Below are 23,871 nucleotides of genomic sequence, written 5' to 3' on the forward strand. Positions count from 1 at the left end.
TCCTTTGTAGGGACATGGATGCAGCTGGAAACCATCATTCTTAGCAAACTATCACAAGAACAGAAAACCAAACACCGCATGTTCTCACTCGTAGGTGGGAACTGAACAATGAGATCACTTGGACTGGGGAAGGGGAACATCAAACAGTGGGGCCTATCATGGAGAGGGGGAGGGGGGAGGCATTGCACTGGGGAGTTATACATGATATAAATGATGAATTGATGGGTGCTGACGAGTTGATGGGTGCAGCACACCAACATGGCACAAGTACACATATGTAACAAACCCGCACGTTATGCACATGTACCCTAGAACTTGAAATATAATAAAAATAAATAAATAAATAAATAAAAAAGAAAAATAGGGAAAAGATAAAAGACAGAGGTGAAATGTTGGCAGGTGGTATGTTACCAAAAATGACCTTGGCATCACTCCTTATGAAATCTGCCTTCCTTTCAGACAACTAAAAACTTCCAAGGGAGATGAGATATAAAAACATCGTCAGAGCATCTGTGAAATGTACTTTGTACAGCAATGACAAGTAATTTTCAAAGTTTTTTGGGTGGCAGATAATCCGGAAACTACTTAAAATACTAGAAGTAATTAAAATAACTGAATAGAAAATTCTAGCCCACACAAAATGACATTTTTCACTAGATTATGATAGGTATAACAAAGCCAAAGATCTAGAAATGTTTTATGGGGAAAAGGCCTTAAGCATCCCATTCATTAAATTAAATTCCCTGAGAACTGGGGAAAGTTATTAGCACCAGAACACGCTGGTCACTCATGGAACATCAGTGCATACAAGAGTAGAACTTAAGAACCATAGGCTTGCAGCTTTCCAGATACATTAAGTACAATACAGATTAGTGTAAACCATTAATTAATCGATTTTATAAATGAGAAACTTGGGGAGGTATCCCAAAGGGTTGTTAATTGAACTGTTTTAGGGTCACAAAACTCTTAGGGGAAAGTGAGTGCTGTCGGACTTATTTGCCCTTCCACTTTCTTTCATACATTTCCCTCAGAAAATAGCAAAGATAGTCAATTACATAATGTAGATTTTTTAATGTAGATTTCTTCTAAATTCTTAAAAAAATGGTGTCTTTCAATCAGTTACTAGAGATAGAATGACTAAAACTGCAGTCATGATTCACCTAAAAGGGGAAAATGGAAGAACAATAAAACCTCATACAAGCAATGTCCAGGCTTAAGTGACTCCAGGTGAAATTCGAGGTGTACACATGCTTGGGAAAGGATGAGTGCTTTTCTTCCACAACAAAGGGAGAGGAGCATAAAGATGTCAAATCACTTCTGAATGAAAACCAAAGACTCTCATTAGAATGCAAAGAACTAGTTTTCAGGCCACTTGCTTTGTGAGCAAAGCTCCATCAAATAAGATTAAGTTACACTCAAATTATGACATAGAATCAGCCCTTTGGAGAAACCATCTTCAAAGTGGCCTGTGACAGAGGTCTGCCTGGAAGTACTGCTATAGCCCTTGTCTAAGGACTCAGAGAAGCAGCATTAGGGGTGGGCACTGCTCCATCCCCGGAAGCTTGTTTCACTGTTGGAACTTCCTCCTTCCCTTCCTCGCTTTCTCTCCTCCCACCCAACCCTTTATTTTTTTCAAGATAGGATCTGCTCTGTCACCCAGGCTGGAGTGTGGTGGCACCATCACAGCTCACTGCAGCCTGTGCCTCCCAGGCTCAGGTGATCCTCCCACCTCAGCCTCCCGAGTACCTAGGACTACAGGTGTGCACCATCACATCCAGCTAATTTTTGGATTTTTTTTTGTAGAGATGGGGTTTCTCCATGTTGCTCAAGCTGCTCTCCAACTCCTGGGCTCAAACAATTCTCCTGCCTTGGCCTCTCAAAGAGTTGGGATTACAGGCATGAGCCACTGCTCCTGGCCTTCTGTTAGAATTTCTTACCACTAAGAGAAGAAAGCCTCTCTCTGGGTTGTCAAAAGATATAAGAATATCTGGTCCCAAGATAAAACAGTATTCCATAATCTGTCAACTTCTCAAATTATTATAATTATAAATAATGATAAGGATAAAATGGTGGCAGTGCATATTTAATAACTATAATTTGGTCACAGAATTACCATTGATAATAATAAGGCTAAGTAATGATACTAGGTGCTTACAGAGTCTTCCACCTAGAAATTTTATAGATAATATCTTAACTATCTTTGCTAAAATGTTCCGAGATAGGCAAAGGACATGATTGTGATTTTCACGCAAAGGAATCACATAGAAACAGGTTCAGATGTCTGCAGTGACACTGATTCTGTGGCCGAAGCAGACATGGTCCTAAGAGACATTCTTAGCATCTGTAGATGATATGCTGAGGTGGCCTGCAAGGCATGAAACAGGCTAAGTGGAAAACAGAAAAGGGTTAAAGAGCTCAGGAATACGGACATTTGACACAGCTCTTGCTCATTCCGATCTACTGAAATTCCCCAGTTCAGACTCCATTGAAAGCCCTGGCAAGGCACACTGTAAGCAAAATGTAAAACTGCATTGTCACCCTTCCTCTTCTCTCTCTCCTCTTCTAACACACACACACAACTTCTGCCTTCCTCCTCTTGGTTCCAGGTCACCAGTATTTAAGGGTTTTGTAACTCAGATAAAGGCACTGAAGGAGGAGGAAAAAGAAAGGGAAGAGGAAAAGAAAAAGTCATAGTGTTACTGGAAAGGGTCCTGATCCAGAGCCCAAAAGAGGATTCTTGGATCTCGAACAAGAAAGAATTCAGGGTGAGTCCACAGAGTAAAGTGAAAGCAAGTTTATTAAGAATGTAAAGGAATGAAAGAATGGATACTCCAATGACTACTCCATAGGTTGCTGGTTGCCCATTTTTATGGTTATTTCTTGATCACCTGCTAAACAAGGAATGGATTATTCATGCCTCCCATTTTTAGACCACATAGGACAACTTCTTGACATTGCCATGGTATCTGTAAACTGTCCAGGTGCTGGTGGGAGTGTAGGAGTGAGGACGACCAGAGACCACTCTCGTGATCATCTTGGTTTTGGTGGGTTTTAGCCAGCTTCTTTTGCTGCAACCTGTTTAATCAGCAAGGTCTGTATGACCTATATCTTTCGCTGACCTCCTATTTCATCCTGTGACTTAGAATGCCTTAACTGTCTGGGAATGCAGCCCAGTAGATCTCAGCCTCGTTTTACCCAGCTTCTATTCAAGATGGAGTTGCTCTGGTTCAACTGCCTCTGACAATAGGGCTGTAGAGATGGGATGCCTTCCCTCTTTCCCGCACCTCTCCAGTTCCAGGGTGGGGGCACAGAGAGAAGAAAGAGATGTGAGGGACAGGGAGGGTCTCTGCTGCATTCTTGTCACACCTCCCTTCCCCAGGGTCCCTCCCAGCTCCAGGTCTATCAAATCACTCCCCTATCTGTACCATTCCTTCACCTGTCCTGGCTCACATGATCAGCTCCTATTTCACTCCTCCTTCCTAACTCCTTAAAGTCCCTTCCCCATAGCTGTCCGAGTACACACTCCAGGCTGTAAGCACCACCTCCAGTGTTATGAGAGTGCTTGATCTCACTCCCTGGAATGTAAGGACAAAAGTCTCCATTTCTGTAGCAATCAGACAGGAGGATAATAAAAACTCAAGTATACTGAGTACATTTACCACACAGCACTTTGTAAATACAGTTCTGAGTGCATTCATATGGATTACTTTAATATTCAAAACCACAAAACACATACTTTTACTCTTTCTAATTTACAGATGGGGACATTGAGGCTTAATGAGGTTATGCAAATTATCTAGAGTTACTCTTTACAAGAGGGAAAGCCAGGATTTAAACCCAAGTCATGCGACTTCAGCGTTATTAATATGTTTTTATGAAGATACCTAACACTAAAATCTGAAATAAAAGCTCAGGATGCATTTTTTTCCTACAGAAACATTATTATAAATAGTCACGGTTCTAGAGTCCTATTAACAAAGATTATTAGTTAAAAAGCTTCTGGGAGCTGACCTAGAAATGGCCACACATCATTTACTACTGCCAGAGAAAAATGGATCCAGCTTTTCACCAATCAGTTCAACAAACAAATGTTTGGAACGGAATCCATTTTCCATATGGGAACTGCCATTCCCTGTGGAGGTGGAGAAATGTATGTGTGCACTTTCTATGTACTCATGTGTAGGAACAGCCACAGACACACCACTGGGTCACAGAGCGGGGGTCAAGACATGGTATGGATGTGTTTAATTCACCAAGTTGCTCAAATGAAAGAAGAGGAAAAGATGTTACTATTTAATAACAAACCTTCAGGAAAACATCCTATCTGGTTAAAAACTATCCTTTTTGTTCTACAGTCCTAGATGGGCAGGCTTCAGAGATGACCTGTGGATAAGGTCACACTGCAATGCAGATGAAGATAGGCAAATATCTTGTGGAATAGAAGGTTTATGATTTCAGGGAGAATAGTAAAAAAAGACAAAAGGAGGGATGAAAATATTTGGTTCTAAAAGATTTGGCAAATTGCAGCTTCCACAGTGCTTAAAAAAATACAGTAAGTCTTAAAATTATCTCCTTGGACACTTTATGAAAACTAAACAAATATTGTCTATGAAGAATTCATGATGGGTTAAAAAATTAAGTCTCTCTTATTGTTAATATTTTAGCATGACTTTCACACCATCTTCCTAACTGGAACCTTGAGAAATGAATGAAAATATATGTTATAAAATTCTTGAGGTGTATGGAGGAAGGTCATTATTTCTACAGCAATATAGAATTATATAGGGCTAAACCACCGATTGCCAATTCGTTTTTTCAGTCTGTCGCTAAGTGACGCTAATGTCGATGTGTGCTTTCCTGACAATCTATCAGTCTTGTTCAACATTTCAGGCTAGCAATTTGCAGGCAATAATGCTGAATCTGCAGGAGAGCTCCAAGGTCACGGTTCCTTCTCTTAGCACAGTTCCAGTACACTGTGGAATGCCCTTGGAGATTCAGAAGAATGAATTTCTCTCTGGGATCATTTAAAGTTCACACAACTCAGCCACTCCCTGAGTACAACAATTAATTCCCACTCCCTGGGGGCATGTTTATTCCCTGACTCCAGTTTACTCAGCTCTGGATCAAAATTGCTAATTAGTTTATCTTTTTTTTTTTTTTTTTGAGTTGGAGTTTCACTCTTGTCGCCCAGGCTAGAGTGCAGTGGCAAGATCTTGGCTTACTGCAACCTCCGCCTCCCTGGTTCAAGTGATTCTCCTGCCTCAGCCTCCTGAGTAGCTAGGATTACAGGCATTAGCCACCACGCCCGGCTAATTTTTGTATTTTTAGTAGAGACGGGGTTTCACCATGTTGGTCAGGCTTGTCTTGAACTCCTGACCTCAAGTGATCCGCCTGCCTCGGCCTCCCAAAGTACTGGGATTACAGGCGTGAGGCACCACATCCAGCTCTGATGAGCTTATTTTACAGACCACAAAGCATGGTCCCCCCTGAGGTGACATGAACAGAAGGCCCAGAAAGGGAAACTCCCAGCTGCTTTCTCTACTCATCTGGAAACAAAAACCAGCATTTGAAGTGATCACCTTATAAGTACAGCATGATCTTAAATTGTATAAACTACAACAAAATCCAAAAAGCCCAAGCAAGGATATGTGATCATGTCTAGAACACAAACTTTCAAGCCAGAATGCCTGGAACTGAACCCACTACAAATATTGTAGTGGGCTGAATGTCCCCATAAGCTGCCCCACCCTCCTTCCCCGCTAAAAAAGATAGATTCATCTGGAACCTGTGACTATCACCTGATTTGGAAAAAAGATCTTTGCAGATTGAATTAAGATAAGGATTTTGAGATGAGATCAACCTGGATTAGGGTAGGCCCTAAATCCAATGATAAATGTTCTTATAAAAGAAAAGAGAAGACTCAGGGAGAAAGCAATGTGAACACAGAGGCAGGGACTGAAGTGATGTGTCTATAAACCAAAGAACACCAAGGGCTGCCAGCAGCCAGAAGCTAGGCCAGGGGAACAGATTCTCCCTTAGAGCCTCCAGAAGGAAAAACACTGCCAACACCCTAGTTTTATACTTTGGCCTCCAAAACCACAAAAGAATACATTTCTGTTGTTGTAAGTCATTCAGTTTGTGATAATTTGTTGTGGCAGCCTTATGAAACATATAAAAATGTCAACCTCAGGCAAGTTACTTATCTTTATACCTCAGTCTCCTCCACTGTAAAAGAGGAATTTTAATAATCCTAATTTAACAGGAGTGCCATAAGCAATGAGTGAGTTAATGTATGTAGAGTGCTTAGAACTGTGTTTGACACAGATATAATTTTGGAACAACATATATTATTACTATAATCATTATCATCAATACACATATATAGACATTGAGAAGCACCTGGCAATAGTTCTGGGTATTGGGATAAAACAATACATTTTTATTGAGCTTCTCTGTGTTATATAAATTATGTGTGAGGGACGTGTATCAGTTTTCTAATCAGAAGGCATTTACTAAGTTGAAATGATCATTTCATTTACAGTGGTAAGGGCTGCATACCTGCCAGTTCATCCTCAGAGAGCTACGCTATGCTTTGCAGGGATGGAATATTTAAACTGTATACACACTGGCGGAAATCTTAATCTGATTAATAATACCTGAGAACAACAATGTACAAATCGCTACAGGTAACCTCCTCTTTTAGAAGTTGAGACGTTCTGAAAAATTGCTGCCTTTGACTAGCACAAGGAAACCGATTTCTTGGTGTGCGTGTTTTTCTTTCCATGCAAAAAGAACTTCTACAATCATAGCACAGAACTTCCAGATTTCATACTAGAGTCTTTCTGTCCTCAGAGTTTATAAACTACTATCAGATTTCCAGCTCTTTTCACTGTAAGCATTGCACAGCACTTTAATTGACACATTTCTCTTATGAAAAGCACTATTTTGTAATGAAGTGCTAAGCCCAACTCAACCACCCTTGAGTTAAGAAATATTAAGGATGAGAATGCAACACAACATAAAGCTGGCACAATAGAAAGTGGAGAAGGGCTGCTGACCGGCAGTCGTGATGAGGCAGAAGGGCCCCTGTGCTCAGCAACTCTTCAGGGAGGAGAGGACGGAAGCATTGCAGTCTCCCTGGCCCAATAATAGGCAGGTGAGTTGCAAGCACTTTTAAATAATCACTGTGGATTTGCAAAATACACCATCTGCAAATTATTATTATCAGCAGCTCCTTCCTGTCACACAAAATAGGTTGTATTTTACCTCAGCAGAAACTGAGGGGCTGCCAAGTTAATGATCTCATTCAAGGCCCCCCTCCGAGTGGGCTGCAGTGGTCCTTCTAACCCTCCTCTGCCTCTGCTAGGTGAAGATGGTTAAACCTAATTATGTTTTAAGCTTCAGGGAAGGAGTTAGCAGTTGTTTTCTTTATCAAACATGGATACAAGGTGTTTGCTGGGAGCCGGGAGTGGGGAAATGCACCTACAAATGTGCTCCTGGGGCAGGTCTCCTCAGCATCACTCCTGCATTTGTTTTTTATTTGTTTTAAAGAGATGGGGTCTCACTATGTTTGTTGGAGTGCAGTGGTGCAATCATGGCTCACTGCAGCCTCAAACTCCTGGGCTCTGGTGATCCTCCTGCCTCAGCCACTGTAGTGGCTGTGACTAAAGGCCCATGCCACCATGCCCAACATGTGTCTTGAGCCCTCTGTGACTTTGTGCTAAGCCTCCTGGCACCATCCACCTGCTCCCGTTCTTGATTGCCACATCCATTCTTCCAATCTTGGATTTCTCTTTCTGTCTCAGGCCACTGAAGACTAAGCTCAGTTCCATCTCTCTTCCTCTCCCTGCCTATGCCTAAGTAGATTTATTATTATTATTTTTTTAAGACAGGGTCTTGCTCTGTCACCCAGGCTGGAGTGCTGTGGTGTAATCACAGCTCACTGCAGCCTTGAACTCCTGGGCTCAAGCGATTAACCTGCCTCTGCTTCCTGAGTAGCTGGGAGTACAGCTGCACGCCATCATGCTAGCATATTTTTTTTTAAAGTTGTTTTTGTGACTGGGCGTGGTGGCTCATGCCTGCAATCCCAGAACTTCGGGAGGCCCAGGCAGGCAGATCACGAGGTCAGGAGATCAAGACCATCCTGGCTAACACGGTGAAACCCCATCTCTACTAAAAATACAAAAAAATTAGCCGAGCATGGTGGTGGGCACCTGTAGTCTCAGCTACTCGGTAGGCTGAGGCAGGAGAATAGGGTGAACCTGGGAGGCAGAGCTTGCAGTGAGCCGAGATCGCCCCATTGTACTTGAGCTTGGGCGACAGAGCAAGACTCCATCTCAAAAAAAAAAAGTTGTTTCTGTGGAAACGGGGTCTTACTGTGTTGCTCAGGCTGGTCTTGAACTCCTGGCCTCAAGCAATCCTCCTGCCTTGGCTTCCCAAAGTTCTGGGATTATAGGCATGAACCACCTTGCCTGGCCCTAAGTGGATTTTTCTCTAGTGATTGTGTTCCAAGTATCTACAAGCAGAATACAGAAGAGAAGGAGGAAGGCAGGAAGGCAGGAACGTGGGGAGGCAGGGAGGCAGGGAGGGAGGGAAGGAGGGAGGCAGAAGGCAGGCAGAAAGGAAAGAAGGGAGGGAGGAGGAAGGAAAGGAGGGAGGGAGAGAGAAAACATAGGAGGTGGGAGGTGAGGGAGAGAGCGAGTGAGCTGGTGAAAGAACAAATAAACCCTAAAAGCCTAAGGAGCACTGAGGCATGCAGCTGGGTGCTCTTCTCCATCTCCACTGCCTCATGCTCTCCTGTGATCTCCAAGGAGTTACCTTGTCAATCTGTGCCTGCTCCAGCATTCTCCCACCTCCTCTCTAAATTCCTTGCATCCCCCAGTGTGTCCCTGCTCCTTTTCACTTTGGCAGGGAGACCCTGAAGACCCAAACCAGGTTCCCAATGTAAGACAAGATCCATTCCATGCCTGAAAAAACTTCTACCTGTCCAGTGATCCCTGATTCCTCCTCCTGGTCTACCCGATTCTGCCTTTCTTGCCCCATTTTTTCTTGGTTCTCCTTCCTCCTTCTGTCTTTTAAATACAGATGTTTTCATGGAACCTTTTCATTTCTGTCATCCTTCGATTGTCTCAAGCTTCCTCTAGAAGTTCTTGCTAAGCGTGACTCTCAAATCTTTATCTCTAGCCTTACCTTCTCCCCTGAGTGCCAGGTCTCTATTTCCAGCCACCTCCTGGATGGTTCTACAAGTGTGTTCCAATAGCAACTAAATAAAATATGTACAAGCACTGAATTCATTTTCCTTTCCTTGAACTTGCCTCATGCCTCCCAAATTCCCAAGATTTGCTCAAACATCGCCACCCTTCACTGTCCAAAGACTGCAATTGCAGCAGCATCTTGGATGCCCCATTCCTATACCACACATTCAAGAGTCACCTGATATCTCTTGCATCTGGTCTCTAGTCTCTATTTCTTTCCAGCATCCCAATTCCAGCTCTGCTTATCTTTTGGGTGGGCCGCTGTGATAGCCTGCTAATTGTTCTTCCCACTGTCCCCACAGGATTCACCCATGGGTTCCACAGTAACTTCCTAACAAAGGTCTGATCCCATTAGTTTGGGATTCAAAGCCTCCTATGATTTAGTTTCTAAAAAGACTCTTTCACTTTGCAACCTTATTCTTTATGTACCATACACTGCTGGCTGCTGATGTATTATTCAATATTCTTCATAGGTGGCCATAATTTTTGGCCTCTGTGCCTTTAATGGATACTGTTCTGATACATCCCTCTTTAGCTTTCAATGTTCGAATCCTTCTTGTCTTCAAAAACTGCCACTCTGCAAGTTGAGTCCCTGCAAGCAGGTGAGGCTCCTGCTCATGGAGCCATCTGTAGTATTTTTAGCTTTTCTGTAGAGAGGCCATTGTAGTACCTCTTTTACCACCCCTATGGCCTTCAGTCTTGTGTTATCTTCCTGAGCAACACACCCAGCAGAGGACGGCCCCTTCTCAGTCATCTCTGAATTTCCTACAGCACCATGGGCTGCCCAGGGTAGTTATCTGCCAATAACCAAATAAACAATTCTGCAGACCCCTGAGCACTCATCCTCCACTCAGACCTCTACTAAGGACAATAAGAAATGTGTAAGATGACAATAATGTGATTTCTGATCTCCAGGAGCTTACATACAGCTTGCTATAGAGATAAGGGTAATATATATTAATGAATAAAGAGCAATAGAAGATAGGGAATGGGATTACTGAAGATATATACTCTGATAGGTTCTATTTTTATAAAACTAATTTTGGATAGGTGAAAAGATGGGCATTCTAGGGACACAGATTATCAGCATCACAGGTACAGAAGCCAGAGCAAGTATGGTTTGTTCAAAAGATCATGAATAAATCTGTCATGATTAGGAAAGCAAGAGGCAAGGGAGGGAGAGGAGATCTAACATTCATCACGTCCCTACTGATACCAGAACATGGACTAAGCACCTTGGAGGCATTATTCCAGTTAATCCATACAACAACCCTGCAAAGTAGACGTTATCACTGCCAATTTTATAAGCAAGAAGGCTGATGTTTGAAGGGATTAAGTAACTAGCCAAGGTTACACAGGTTAGGTGGCAGAGCTGGGATTTGAAAAAGGCAGCCAGCTTCCATTGCACCATACCATCTCCTCTAGATCAAAACGTATAAATATCATGGGGTGAGTTCTTCAGTTAGGGGGACTTCTTGTATTCATGAATAAGTCAAGTTGCAAAGCAGGAAACACAATGCATAACATCTGCAGGGCTCAATGCATGTTGGCTGACTCTGAATGCACATCTGTCTACCCACAGAGAGAAACAAGGCAGCTCCTCAACTAGATAAGTACTCTGCCGAGAAATAATGGAGGAGGGCAGCCCTGGAGCTGGGCAATGTCTCCAGGCTAATAGAAAGCACCAAGAAGGGGTATAGACTCAAGAGTTTGGATTAATATCACTTTGCTCCAGTCTGCTTCAGCTACAAAAGAAGATAAGTAATCCAAAGCAACACAGCTCTGTTGTAACAAACTCTCATCCTCAGAGGTGATGGATATGACAGATAGCAGAGGACACATACTTGGTCTCATTGGCACATCGAATCTTGCAGCCTTCCTTGGGAATCACCAAGCCCAGGTGCATTCGGAGCCTGCAGTTTGTGGGCCCTGTGTGCGGCCACACATGAGTCCCAGGGTGCATGATGGAATATTTGATCTGCATAGAAAACATGACACTCCATTCAGCCATTTATCAAGGTGTGGAGGAACTGCTAAGTTAAGGTGACAGTAAAAAATTACTGTCAATTTGGATTAGCACTTTTGTAAGATTTAATATTTATATTCAAGTCTTATTTCTTTGTGAAGTAACTAAAAATAAGCACTCACATTTTCCACAAAGCGATAAACACTGAACATTTTCCACCCTCAATTCTGACGTCAACCACATAAAATTATGTTTCAGTAAAAAGAGCATGTAAAAAGAGGCATTTACTGAGCCAAAGGAAACAACCATTTCTTTGTAAAGGTCAAAACGCCCTTATTTCTAACAATTAATTGTGTTCTCCCCAGCACGACACTCTTTGTACCTGTCCTCTTCTGCATCCTGTTGTCTCGGGGAACTTTTCTAGTAAGGTACAGGTTTTAGGAGCTCCTTTGCAGGCGTTTTCATTTCTTCTTCCTAGAATAAATAACATAACTGTTGGAAACAAATCACAGTAAAGCTTAAACTTATCCCATTTAGATGAGGTGAGAGCTATATGTCATCTTCACTGCAGGAATGAGAAGACTGAGTAAACATGAGAAGATGAAGTAGGAATGCAAAAGGCTTATTAGAAAATAATAAAAATTAATCAATAAAGAAGACATGTCTTGCTCCAATAGGTAGTGACTGGCAGAGCAGGGAGCCAAATTCTCCACTCAGTGTTGGACTATTTGACTAAGAATGTCTAACGGACAAGAGGCAGGTTAAAGGCAGTTAACCTTGAACAACACAGGGGTTAGGGGCTTCGATCCTCCATGCAGCCAAAAATCTGTGTATAACTTTTGACTCCCTAAAAACTTAACAACTAATAGCCTACTGTTGACTGGAAGCCTTACCCTATATCATAAATAGCTGATTAACATATTTTGTATGTTATATGTATTATATACTATAGACTTACAATAAAGTAAGCTGAAAAAAAGAAAATGGTATTAAGAAAATAATAAGGAAGAGAAAATACTTTTACAGTACTGTACTGTATTTTATCGATACCATAAGTTTACGTCATCTGTTTACAAGATGAATTGCATGTCTGAAATGGCCTGCAACTACAGGTACAGACCTTAATCTACAGTACATATCAAGCAATTCAACTTTTTCTTATAGGGTCATGACTTTTCTCTGCTTCTTTACAGCATTTCCAGCATCACTAGTTGCTGTTTGTATAAGTACCATGGTGTTATTCGAGGTTTGCAGCATTGCATTAAACACAAGGAAAAATACACAAGAACCGTAAGAGACCACTTTTTACCATGATATGCAATTTACTGGAGACAGGAACTGCTCACATGGAGACGACAGTATCACATGTTATTTTAAGCGGATACTCAAAACACTTGAGCTTGCCGAATAGCAACAGGAGGCAGCTATGAAATTATTACAGTAGTATAATCTATACTACAGTTAATTTAATGGAATTATGATTTAACACTGCATCTTTATGTTTGTTTACATTTCTCTTGACTGTGAATGGTGCTATGTATGGTCTCTAAGTGCTTCCATGCATATGTTGATAAATTTTATTTCTTTATAATAGATTTGTGTATATATATAGTAAATGATAAAATAGATTAGTACCTATATATATTTCATGCATTCATGACACACCTAATTTTTCTTAATTTTAAAAAATATTTCCAGGCTATAAGGTTCATCTGCAAGTTTTTTTCAAACTGTCACAAATCTCAAAAAATTTTCCAATATATTGACAAAAATTCGTACATAGTGGACCCACGCAGTTCAAACTCATGTTGTTCAAAGGCCAAATGTACTTATTTTTTCCCCTGTGACAGGCAAAATAACAGTCACCTCCCAAAAGATGTCCATACCCTCACTCCATAACCTGTGAATAAGTTACCTTTCATGCAAGGGGGAATTAAGGCTGTAAGTGGCACTGAGATTTCTTATCAGCTCACCTTAAAATAAGGAGATTATCTAAGATTACCTGGATGGGCCCAAGGTAATCACAGCATCCTTAAATGTGGGAGGAGGAGGCAGATGAGTAAGTGTCAGAGTGATACAGCATGAGAAAGAATTGACTGGCCACCGCTGGCTCCGAAGATGGAAGGGGGTCACAAGCCAGGGAATGTGGGCAGCCTCTAGAAGCTGGAGACTCCAGAGGGAATACAGCCTTGGTGACACTTGTATTTTGGCCCAGTGTGATCAATCATAGACTTCTGACCTCTAGAGCTATAAGATAATAAATGTGTCTATGTTTTAAGCTATTAAGTTTTGTGGTAATTTGTTACAGCAGCCACAGGAAACTAATACATCCCCTAAAGAAGGAAAATAGTTTATATTATATTTCTAACCTAGAAATGAATTTCTAGGACTATATTAGTTGCCAAAACACTATTTTATTGGAATTTTAATGTCTTTTCAATATCCAGATCATCCTATATATGATGATAAAGAATAGGATTTAAATGAAGAAGGGGTCTTTGAGAGAGGTCATATTCTATGCATGACTGTCAAGAGCACAGATTCTGGGACATATCATTTAAGCATCCTGAACTATGCAAATTTCTTTACACTCTATAAAGCCCCTGCTTATTAGGGAAGATGTGCTCAGAATGTACACAGTATCATCTGCTCTCACAGGGGAGTAAAACAATGGTATTTTTAAAAGTCAGAGACATTTTAATTCCCTGTTCAAGATTCCTACAAGAGACTGCTACATCTAAAGCTGAGTTTAATTTTATTTAATTAATGTTAATTATGTCCTAAGATAATCATATACTGAGAATAAAATAAGAGTTACAAAAAATGCAACTAAAAGGTATTCGCCCCAATCAAATGGAGCTCAATGTTTTAGAAAACAACTTAGCTTTTCTAAGTAACCTTTTGGCTCTTAATTGAATAAAATGTTAATTGCTATTTTTAGTTACTAAGGGAGTTTCCCAAATGAACAATAAATGTCAGTTTGGGTGAATATTACATAAACCTATGAGTCATTGTAAAGCATTTTTAAGCCTGGGCTTCCCAAGGCTTCTGGTGTGCAGGGCCTGGGGCTGCTTGGCAGGAGGTCCCAGTTTTGAGCTCTGTGCCATCCAGGAGCAGTTAAGTGAAACTGTTGGCTTGAGGAGCAAACAGAGGTGGCCTGGAGTTCTCACAAGCACCACATGGCTGAGCATGTGCTACCTGGAGAATAGATGTGCCTTACCTGAATGACAGGTGATGAATGGGTAACCAAATGGGTTGTGTCCCTGAGATTTTCATGGGATTAGAGAACACCTCTAGTCCTTTACACACATTTATCTTTCTGGTCTGTAAACACAGATTCTATGTGAAGTAGACTCTGGGCGTTCACGCACTGTCACTGGTGATTTTAACTATTCACACCTGCCTGTTGTGAGTGTCCAAGGAATGCAACAACAGTTCCTTGGTGCTCACCATAGGCCAGGAACCACACTGCATGATGAGACTGCCTTATTTGATGTCTACAACATGCCATAAGAGAGGCTCGATTGGTGGTATATTTTATAGAAAGGCAATTGAGCCAAAGAGGGGTCACATAGTAAACAGCAGAGCAGGAATTTCACTTCAGCCAGACTGGACCCAGTGTTCATGCTCTTAACCAGACCAGAGACCACCTCTCCATTAATATTATTACATCATGTGCTATTGTTAGGCCATAAAAATGTAATATTATTATCATATATTGGATAACCGTGCCAAGTCTTTCATCTAGTGCTCACTGATACTAGTAACAACCCCATACTTGAGGCACTATTTGCCATTTTTCAGATGAGGGATTTGAAGCTCAGAGATTCAGGGGCATGTATACATCACACCGCTAACAAGCGGTACATCCAGGACTCTAACCTAGGATTGCTGGTTTCCAAAGCCAATGCTTTAAAGCATAATTTCTCATTTTGTTGCATTGTAAATTAGAAGGCAGCTGTACAGGAGCAAACCAGTCAGCCTGAAGAGGAATGCCCAGCATCTGCAACTCACTGTGGCTTTGTTGTTGTTCAATTATTTCTCACCAATGTTAGAGTAACTCTCAAGAAGTAATAAACCTTGCTCTTTGGGAAAATAGCTCTAGAAAGAGACCTAACAGCCAATGTGAATCTGAAAGAGTCATTTAAATCTATCACTTCTTACACATGAATATACTTTGTGAGGGCTATTCATGAAGCTAGTATCCTGGGTTGTATCTTTTATAAATTTCAAGGCTCTACTTCTGGGGCAACAACAGGTTCCATCTTGCATGACAACTCTGATCAGTTGCCAGCAGTCACCTAGAACACTGTTGAGAAGGACTTAGAGGTTCAGCCTCAGCTTATTCAGAAAGGTTGTTGGGGTCAGTTAGCACCTTTCCCATGGGCTCTGGAAGAAAAAGTGACTGCACATGTGTGGCATATTTTAATCACTGTTGGTGGCACTTACTAAAATATGAGCAAAATAGATGTTCCATAATATTCACATAACAATTTAAAACATATTTTGGGGAAAACATTATTATTTATATTTGCTGATTCCATTTTTTTCCCTTCAACTCTAAAAAGCCAGTCCTTATAAAGGAATATAGTTCAGTCCTAATGAAACTACTTGGAGACTGTTATCAGTTCACTAGGGCTGACACAAGCAAATACCACAGACTGAGTGGCTTAAACAACAGAAGTATATTTTCTCACAGTTCTGGAGGCTGAAAGTCCAAAATTAAGGTGTGGGCAGGCTTGGTTTCTCCTGAGGCCTCTCTTCTTGGCTCTTAGGTGGCCACCTTCTTGTTGTGTCCTCACACGTCCTTTTCTCATCCCTAGTGACATGGTTTGGCTGCATCCCCACCCAAATCCCAACTTGAATTATAGTTCCCATAATCCCCATGTGTCATGGGAGGGACCCGGTGGAGATAACTGAATCATGGGGGTGGTTTCCCCCATCCTGTTCTCATGATAGTGAGTTAGTTCTCATGAGAGCTGATGGTTTTATAAGGTGCTTCTCCCTTTGCTTGGTACTCATTCTCTTTTTTTTTTTTTTTTTTTATGAGACAGAGTCTCGCTCTGTTGCCCAGGCTGGGGTGCAGTGGCCAGATCTCAGCTCACTGCAAGCTCCGCCTCCCGGGTTTAGGCCATTCTCCTGCCTCAGCCTCCAGAGTAGCTGGGACTACAGGCGCCCGCCACCTCGCCCGGCTAGTTTTTTGGATTTTTTTTAGTAGAGACGGGGTTTCACCGTGTTAGCCAGGATGGTCTCGATCTCCTGACCTTGTGATCCGCCCGTCTCGGCCTCCCAAAGTGCTGGGATTACAGGCTTGAGCCACCGCACCCGGCCGCTTGGTACTCATTCTCTCTCCTGCTGCCATGTGAAGAGGTGCCTTCCACCATGATTGTAAGTTTCCTGAGACCTCCCCAGTCATGTGGAACTGTGTATCAATTAAACCTCTTTTTCGTATAAATTACCTAGTGTATCTTCATAGCAGTGTGAGAACAGACTAACACATCTAGTGTCTCTTCCTCTTGTTATCAGGGCATCAGTTGTATTGGGTCAGGGCCTCATCCTTATGACCTCATTTAATCTTAACTATCTCCTTAAAGGCCCTATCACCAAATACAGTCACATTGGGGGTTAGGGCTTCAACATATGAATTTTGCGGGTACACAGTTCAGTCCATAGTAGAGACCTACCATAATTTTACTTCAGAAAACTTCCAGCCTCAGCCTTAGGCATTTGACTACCCAGCAGCATGGTTTGCTAACTAGACAACAGCTAAGTCTTTACTGAGCCGGATATTCATCACCTTTTTCTCTGAATCTGAGCTCTCAATGTGGCTAAACAAACTGGTCTTTCACCTCCCTCCCTACCATGTCCGCCCCTGTCCCTTCCACTCCAGAATTCCTCTTCTCTATTTCTGAACCACAGCACCTGAGATGGATGCCATCCTGCTTCTGCGTAAGCTACAATAGTACTTGCCATAAAACTTATATTTTCTTTTCTTTCCTTTTTTTTTTTTTTTGACAGAGTCTCATTCTGTTGCCCAGGCTGGAGTGCAGTGGCATGATCTCGGCTCACTGCAATCTCTGCTTCCTGGGTTCAAGCGATTCTCCTACCTCAGCCTCCCGAGTAGCTGGAATTACAGGAACGTGCCACCATACCCAGCTAATTTTTTGTCTTTTTGGAAGAGACAGGGTTTCACTGTGTGGGCCAAGCTGGGCTTGAACTCCTGATCTCAAATGATCTGCCTGCCTTGGCCTCCCAGAGTGCTGGGATTACAGGCATGAGCCACCACACCGAGCCCCAAACTTATTCTTTATACTATGAATTTGTTTCTAGAAAATAGTTACTGGATTCCCCCATTAGAACCATAGAATCATACACCAAAGACCATAAAGAACTTTAAAAAATCTTCCTAAAAGGGAAACTATGTGAATTTTATCCCTTTATGACAATAAAATAGAACTAGAAATACAGTTTTAAAATTTGAAGCAGGCTGAGTGCAGTGGCTTACATCTGTAATCTCAGCATTTTGGGAGGCCAAGGTAAGAGGGTCACTTGAAGCCAGGAATTCAAGACCAGCCTGGGCGATATAGTGAGACCCTATCTCTATAAAAACATTTAAAAATTAGCTGGGTATGTAGATGCACACATGTAGTCCTAGCTACTTGGGAGGAGAATTGCCTGAGCCCAGGAGTTGGAAGCTGTAGTGAGCTAGGATTGGACCATTGCATGCCAACCTGGGCAAGAGAGCAAGATGCTGTCAATCAATCAATCAATGTTGAAGCAACTACAACAGATTGGAAAACATATGCTCAATCACACACAGACACATATACATACAGATCATTTAAAGTCAACGTGGCAACCAGGGCAGAAATGCAGTCTTCTTTTGAAAATAACTCAGGTAAAAATACCATATATTACAGTGTAGGGAATACAGTCAATGCTGTAACTATAGGTCAGTGCATAGCCTTAACTGCTTTTATTAATAAGAAAGAATGAAAATAAATTTACTAAGGAATTCCAATCAAAATATTTAAAAGAAAAATAAAACAAAACAAAAAAGAACAGGAGAAGGAAGAGAAAATATAAATTCAGGAATTACAATTCTATCACATGTAAGAAAGAGAAAGAACATGTAAATTCCATTCAATGGGAATAAGAATTTAACAAAGATACTAAGAAAGTAAAATATATTCTAAGAAATAAAGTAATTCATGGAAAATCAGGTATATTCCACCTATGTGACAATTTAGAAGACAAAATGTTACCTCCAACAAAATTATTGACTCCGTAAGTTATTTTCTTTCTTGCTTAATGCTTTTTATGTCTTATAATACTTTGCATATTAATTTTATCAAATACTTTTTCTTTTGGCAGAAACTATGGTTTCTAGAAATTAGTGCTAGGATGTCCACTATTCTGAAGCATTGCTCTAGAAGGCCCATAGGTTCTATGATGCATAAGGTTGTTAATGGAATCAAAGTGTCAGGTGAACACATAAGTGCCAATAGAATGGACTCATCTTTGTGACATGTCAGCGGCAAATTAGCATATTGTCCACATATGGATTGTACAGCTCCATTTAAAAAAATCTTGTTGGCAAAAAGTGGATAGTCACTTTTTTCATGGTTATCTCTCTTTTGATGGAAGTATCCTTGAAAATATTACTAAAGTAGTTCCTCTTATTCTTACATAGAAACCATTCTGACTGTCCTTATTTGTTCTTTAGTGTAAATTAGATGCATATTATAATCTGGATTTGTTTTCTGTAGCTGAAGAGATGCAGCACATGCTGTTTAGTCTTCAAAATAAATTTATTTTGTATAGTTATTGTTAACCCAGGCTAACTCCATTTTTCAAGGAGAAAATTGGAGAGTCTTAAAGATAAAATTTAATGCTCCTCATTTTAAAGATAGATAAATATATCAATTCATTGAAAACACACACACACACACACACACACACACACACACACACACACGCTGGAGCCCCATATGTGTGCCTGTACCTGGGTTAAGCTAAAAAATATGACGTTCAATATGAACCATGGCCTATTCCTGAAGAGCTGAGACAGCAGTTATCATTGTCTTGTCACTCTGGTGTGTTACCATTTTTACCAGCTGGTGTGTTACCACTTTTACCATCATCCGTGTTGATATCATTTTGCCATGCAAAGTCACCTCCATTTTACAGGAGCAAATGATGCTCAGGGATATAACTTTCTAATACACTGATAACACCTGCTAGACTGTTCAGTTATGCCTACACAGTAGGGTTAGAGTCAGTAACACATCATTCAACAGGAAAGACCAGAAAAATCAGAACACTATTTATAAATATTTATCCAAATACACATGTGGATATACACACACAGAAATATACCTTCACACATACAAATAAGGGCTCAGATGCAGTTTTCAAAAACAATGAACAGATTTCAAAAATCTAGGTTTTTTTTGTGCCCCTCATTTAAGCCCAGGAATCCCAGTTCTGCGAAGCATCAACAGAAGACTCTTGTCAGTACCCACTTCCCATCAAGTTGAGGCTGCAGAGAACCACCTAGAAGTCAGAAGCTCACCTTGCTGCCACAGCGTGAACTGGCTCCAGTCCCCTTTTTCCCTCAGGTTTTCGTCCTCAGGCAGGAAGAGACCTTTGGCTTTATCCATCACTGCAAGGCCTTCATCTCGGATTAACTTCCAGTTTCTTTCTAAAGACTAAAGGGAAGATTCTGTCTTTACTGGACTGAAAATGGGCCTGGTGGAGCACCTCATAATGATTCTTGTTTTTTTGAGGTTTCAGAAAAGAATTAATTTTTTTCCTTATCTAGATTGCTTATATTTCATTTTCCTCTGGGACTTCTTGTCATAGGTATAAAAAAACCAAATCACATTATTTTTCCAAACCAAATGTTTTTGCAACATAACAATTTCAATAACTCCTAGAAACTTCAGCGAATAACCCTCTCCACAATTTAAGTTTTGCCTAAAGACTTTTTTTGAAACCACAACCTAAGAAGAGTGCTGATCATGTTGATCAGATTACATTAGTACATGGTAATAACTTCCATGTGACACTCCAGCCTCCAAACTGAAACAGAAATCACAGATTTAATTTCACCTTTCAACAGAGTTCCTTACAAAGATGCCATTAAAGATGGTCAATATTCGTTCCACATTCAATGGTATCAGAAAAGTATCCACTGGAGGATTTGATACATAAAATTAACAGCAAACCAAAACAAATAAATGCACTAGTGTTTAGAATTGAGCCAAACAAAAATATTTCCTTGACTTCTCATTTATGAGGGAGCCTTAGCCCCTACCAGAAAGGGAGCTTAGGACCAGTAGAGACTAGGAGTGACGGGGCAGGTGATGGTAGATCCTGTGGAAGATCCTCTAGGCAATCTGCACTATCACACTGGGTGTTGATTAGGAGTGGGAGGTGGGGGACGGTAGGATGAATAGGGGAGAAGGAAAAGGTGAGGATCTGAGCAGTAAACTAAGATGGATTTCCATCAGGAGACAAGCATAAAAACAGCTTTCCTACTTTAGGAAAGAGACAAAGCTGTACAGATACACCAGAATTTTGAAATGTTTATAATTTCAATCATTTCTACGTTCTATGAGAGGTGGATGAAATAGTTGAGTATATGGATTCATAGGCAGGGAGGAATATGTTAGCTGATTTCAACAAGAACCAGGGGCAGATCTATTTTCAGTGACTCAAAAGCATGGGACTAGAACTAATAAGTTACAAACCAAAAAACAGATTTTGATGCAAAAATGCAAACAAGTAGCATACTCTGAAGATTGACCGAGTTTCTTTGTAAATCATGGTTCTCTATCTTTTGAATTAGTCAAGCAAAATGATCAATTATTGGTTAGAACAAAGCACAAGATAATGTGTAGAGTGTCTTTTTACCAAGCCCTGCTTTATAAACTCATGATTCCACATAAGAAGGCAATGTGGAATCAGGGTGGCTGCAGAGCCAGAGGGCTGTGATACAGACAGAGATTTGTGTGGAAACATGGTGCCAGCCCCAGCCAAACAAGGGAATACTTTTTATATCATGTGAAAATATTAGTTATTAAAATATTCTAGGGCAAGAAAGAAAGTTTGGTTGATTTTATAATTTTATGACATGTATGCATTAATTTGTGTTAATATTGTTAACAAAAGACCAATGAGATTTGTGGAGGCCAAAGGAGAACTTTATTTTTCAAAAGCAATCTGCAGATTGCGGAGATGCAGCTTTGGAAAGTGCACTCCCAGGAAGGGTGGGGGAGAGGGAGATGTCAAAGGCCAAAACTGCAGGGCAGGGCAGGTGAGGTGTGTTGGGAGCAAGGAAGAATATTGGCTGGATGGCCTTTAAGCCCCAGATCACCAGTCTCTGGTGGTTAATCGGCTGGTTCCAGGTGGTTCGTTGGCTGGTTGGTGTAGGTGGTCTTGTTGGTGGTCAGATGGAGGAATTTCCAGTTGTAGTTGTTTCCAAAAACTGTTGACTTCGTTGCAGAAACACAGCTTCTGCAACACTTTCCAAGGACACAGAGAGCAGGAATGCTTCCTCACCCTGACATGGCCTCTTGGTTCTGTTTTTAACTTTTGAGCCAAAGGGAGTTCATCTTGTTTGCCAACTGGGGACATAGTTTGACCACATCTACACCTGCTACTACCATTGCCCAGCTTGGTGTGTCCTGGTGATTATCCATGTTTAGGGCTCTGTCCACCAACTAGGTTCCATATAACTCCATCCCAAGTAGGCAGGTCGTGAAGAACAGGGCAAAGATCGCATCTCAATAAACAGACATTCAAAACCCCTTACTTTGTCGGTCCACAGATGGAAAGCATACAACCATTTTGTAAAAAATCCCCAAGACCATGGAAAAGAAAAAAAATGCACCCGAGGATTTTGCTGTATGTTCACATCTTCCCAAATGCACCTCAACTGCCAACACTCACTCTGGATATTGTCACTTGTTCAAGTTGCTAGATAAATCTGTTAGATTCTTGTTAAATTGTCACACAGAGAAGGGGAGAATTGCTTCTCTAACACATAAAATTACTTTTCAAATGAGGTTATTGGTGCCTTATAAGGACAACCTATTCTTTTATTCACTCCTGGTATTTTAGAAGATTCTTTTATTTCTTTAGAAAGCTGATTTAGGGGCATGGTTGGAAACAGCTGATCTTTTGTTACTAAAATAGGGCACAAAGCCCTAGGGAAAAATGTTAAAGTGATTGCATCACTCAATATAATTTAACATTTTTTACTTAAGAATAGACTATCTTTTATATATGAAACATTGCCCTTCCTGCCCCTTCACCCCAGTCTCCCCAGGAAGTGTTGCCAAGGTACTTTTCGTGAAGAGTAATAATTTTTTCAAAAATGTTTTGGCTTTTCCTTGTTATATGTGGCGCACATGTGCTGGATGACAGACTCGGGCTCAAAAGGGGCAAACGGGTGCAGAAGGGTCTCTCTGAACACATGCCCTAATATGCCACCAGACATGCTCAGTCCTAACTAGTACTACTAACTCAGTACTATCTAGTCCATTTTTATTATAAAACAGTCACTTATTTTCTCTTTTGAGTTCAATACTTTCTTACAGAATTTTACATTGGGAAGGAACCATACTGTTAAGCTGAAATTTCCTCAGTTGAGGGAGGATGAAATGGCTCCTTGTGTGGTTAATGAGCCTAAATCCCACAGTCTGGTGGTCAGAACCAGTGCTGCCAAAACCCCTCCGTACTATCTCCTCCTCAATTATTAGAGAAGGTCACATTTAGGCATAGGGATTTCAGTCTGCAGCGGATTCAAGGGGCCCTGCTCCCCTTGAGCATAAGAGCAATTGCAAGGTACCCCAGCCTCCTGGTCTCAGAGATTTACTGGGTACCTGTGACTGTGGGTGCTGGTAGGGAGCACTTGCAAGGTGCTTAGAGAGCAACATGCTCCTCGGTGAGCGACATGCAGAGGGCAATGCCTCCAAGACACTTCAGCATCTTTGACAAGTGGGGAAAACCGAGGGAACCAAAAGATCCCACCAGTTGAACCTGATGACATGCGCTTGAAGGTGTTTGGAAAGACATAACAGGGACTTTTACGGGCACTGGGGAGAAATCTGGGATGGGACCTAAGAATGTTGTTTTAAGCACAAACCAAGGAATCACATAATATTCACATGGTTAGAGAAAATTAAAGATCAAACCAAATTACACTGGGCATGTGTGTGTGTGTCTGTTCAGGACAAAAGCAGAATACCATAAACTGGGTAGCTTATAAATAACAGAAATTTATTTCCCACAGTTCTGGAGTGTAAGTCCAAACTCAAGATGCTGGCAGATTCAGTTCTGGTGAGGGCCACTTTCTGGTTCATAGATGGTACCTTCTAGATGCCTCCACAAATGGTAGATAGGACAACTAATCTCATTCATGAAGGCCTTGCCCTTAAGGCATAAGAGTCACCAAAAGCCCCACCTCTTAATACTCTCACCTTGGGGTTAAATTTCCATAGATGAATTTGGGGGAGACACAAACATTCAGACTATATCAGTGTATGTGTGTGTAGGAGAGAGGGGGAGGGAGACAGAATATGAATTTTCTCTACAGTAATACCACCCAGTTGTCTTCAATGGCAAAGAATTCAGTTTTTAGGA

General features: G+C 41.2%; 1 protein-coding gene across 1 annotated transcript in view; it reads right to left on the minus strand.

The window, feature by feature from the left end:
• Positions 1 to 23,871, minus strand: part of ASPH (aspartate beta-hydroxylase) — a 228,531-nt gene that overhangs the window by 6,132 nt on the left and 198,528 nt on the right. Inside the window, exons 21-23 of the mRNA XM_017893472.1 lie at positions 19,796 to 19,931; positions 11,603 to 11,694; positions 11,099 to 11,232 (exon numbers count right to left, since the gene is read on the minus strand). Of these exons, the coding sequence (XP_017748961.1) occupies positions 11,099 to 11,232; positions 11,603 to 11,694; positions 19,796 to 19,931 (362 nt within the window). The remainder of the gene's footprint in view (positions 1 to 11,098; positions 11,233 to 11,602; positions 11,695 to 19,795; positions 19,932 to 23,871) is intronic.

Source organism: Rhinopithecus bieti, unplaced genomic scaffold, assembly GCF_001698545.2.
Source record: "Rhinopithecus bieti isolate Rb0 unplaced genomic scaffold, ASM169854v2 scaffold_21726, whole genome shotgun sequence".
Lineage (NCBI taxonomy): Eukaryota > Metazoa > Chordata > Mammalia > Primates > Cercopithecidae > Rhinopithecus > Rhinopithecus bieti.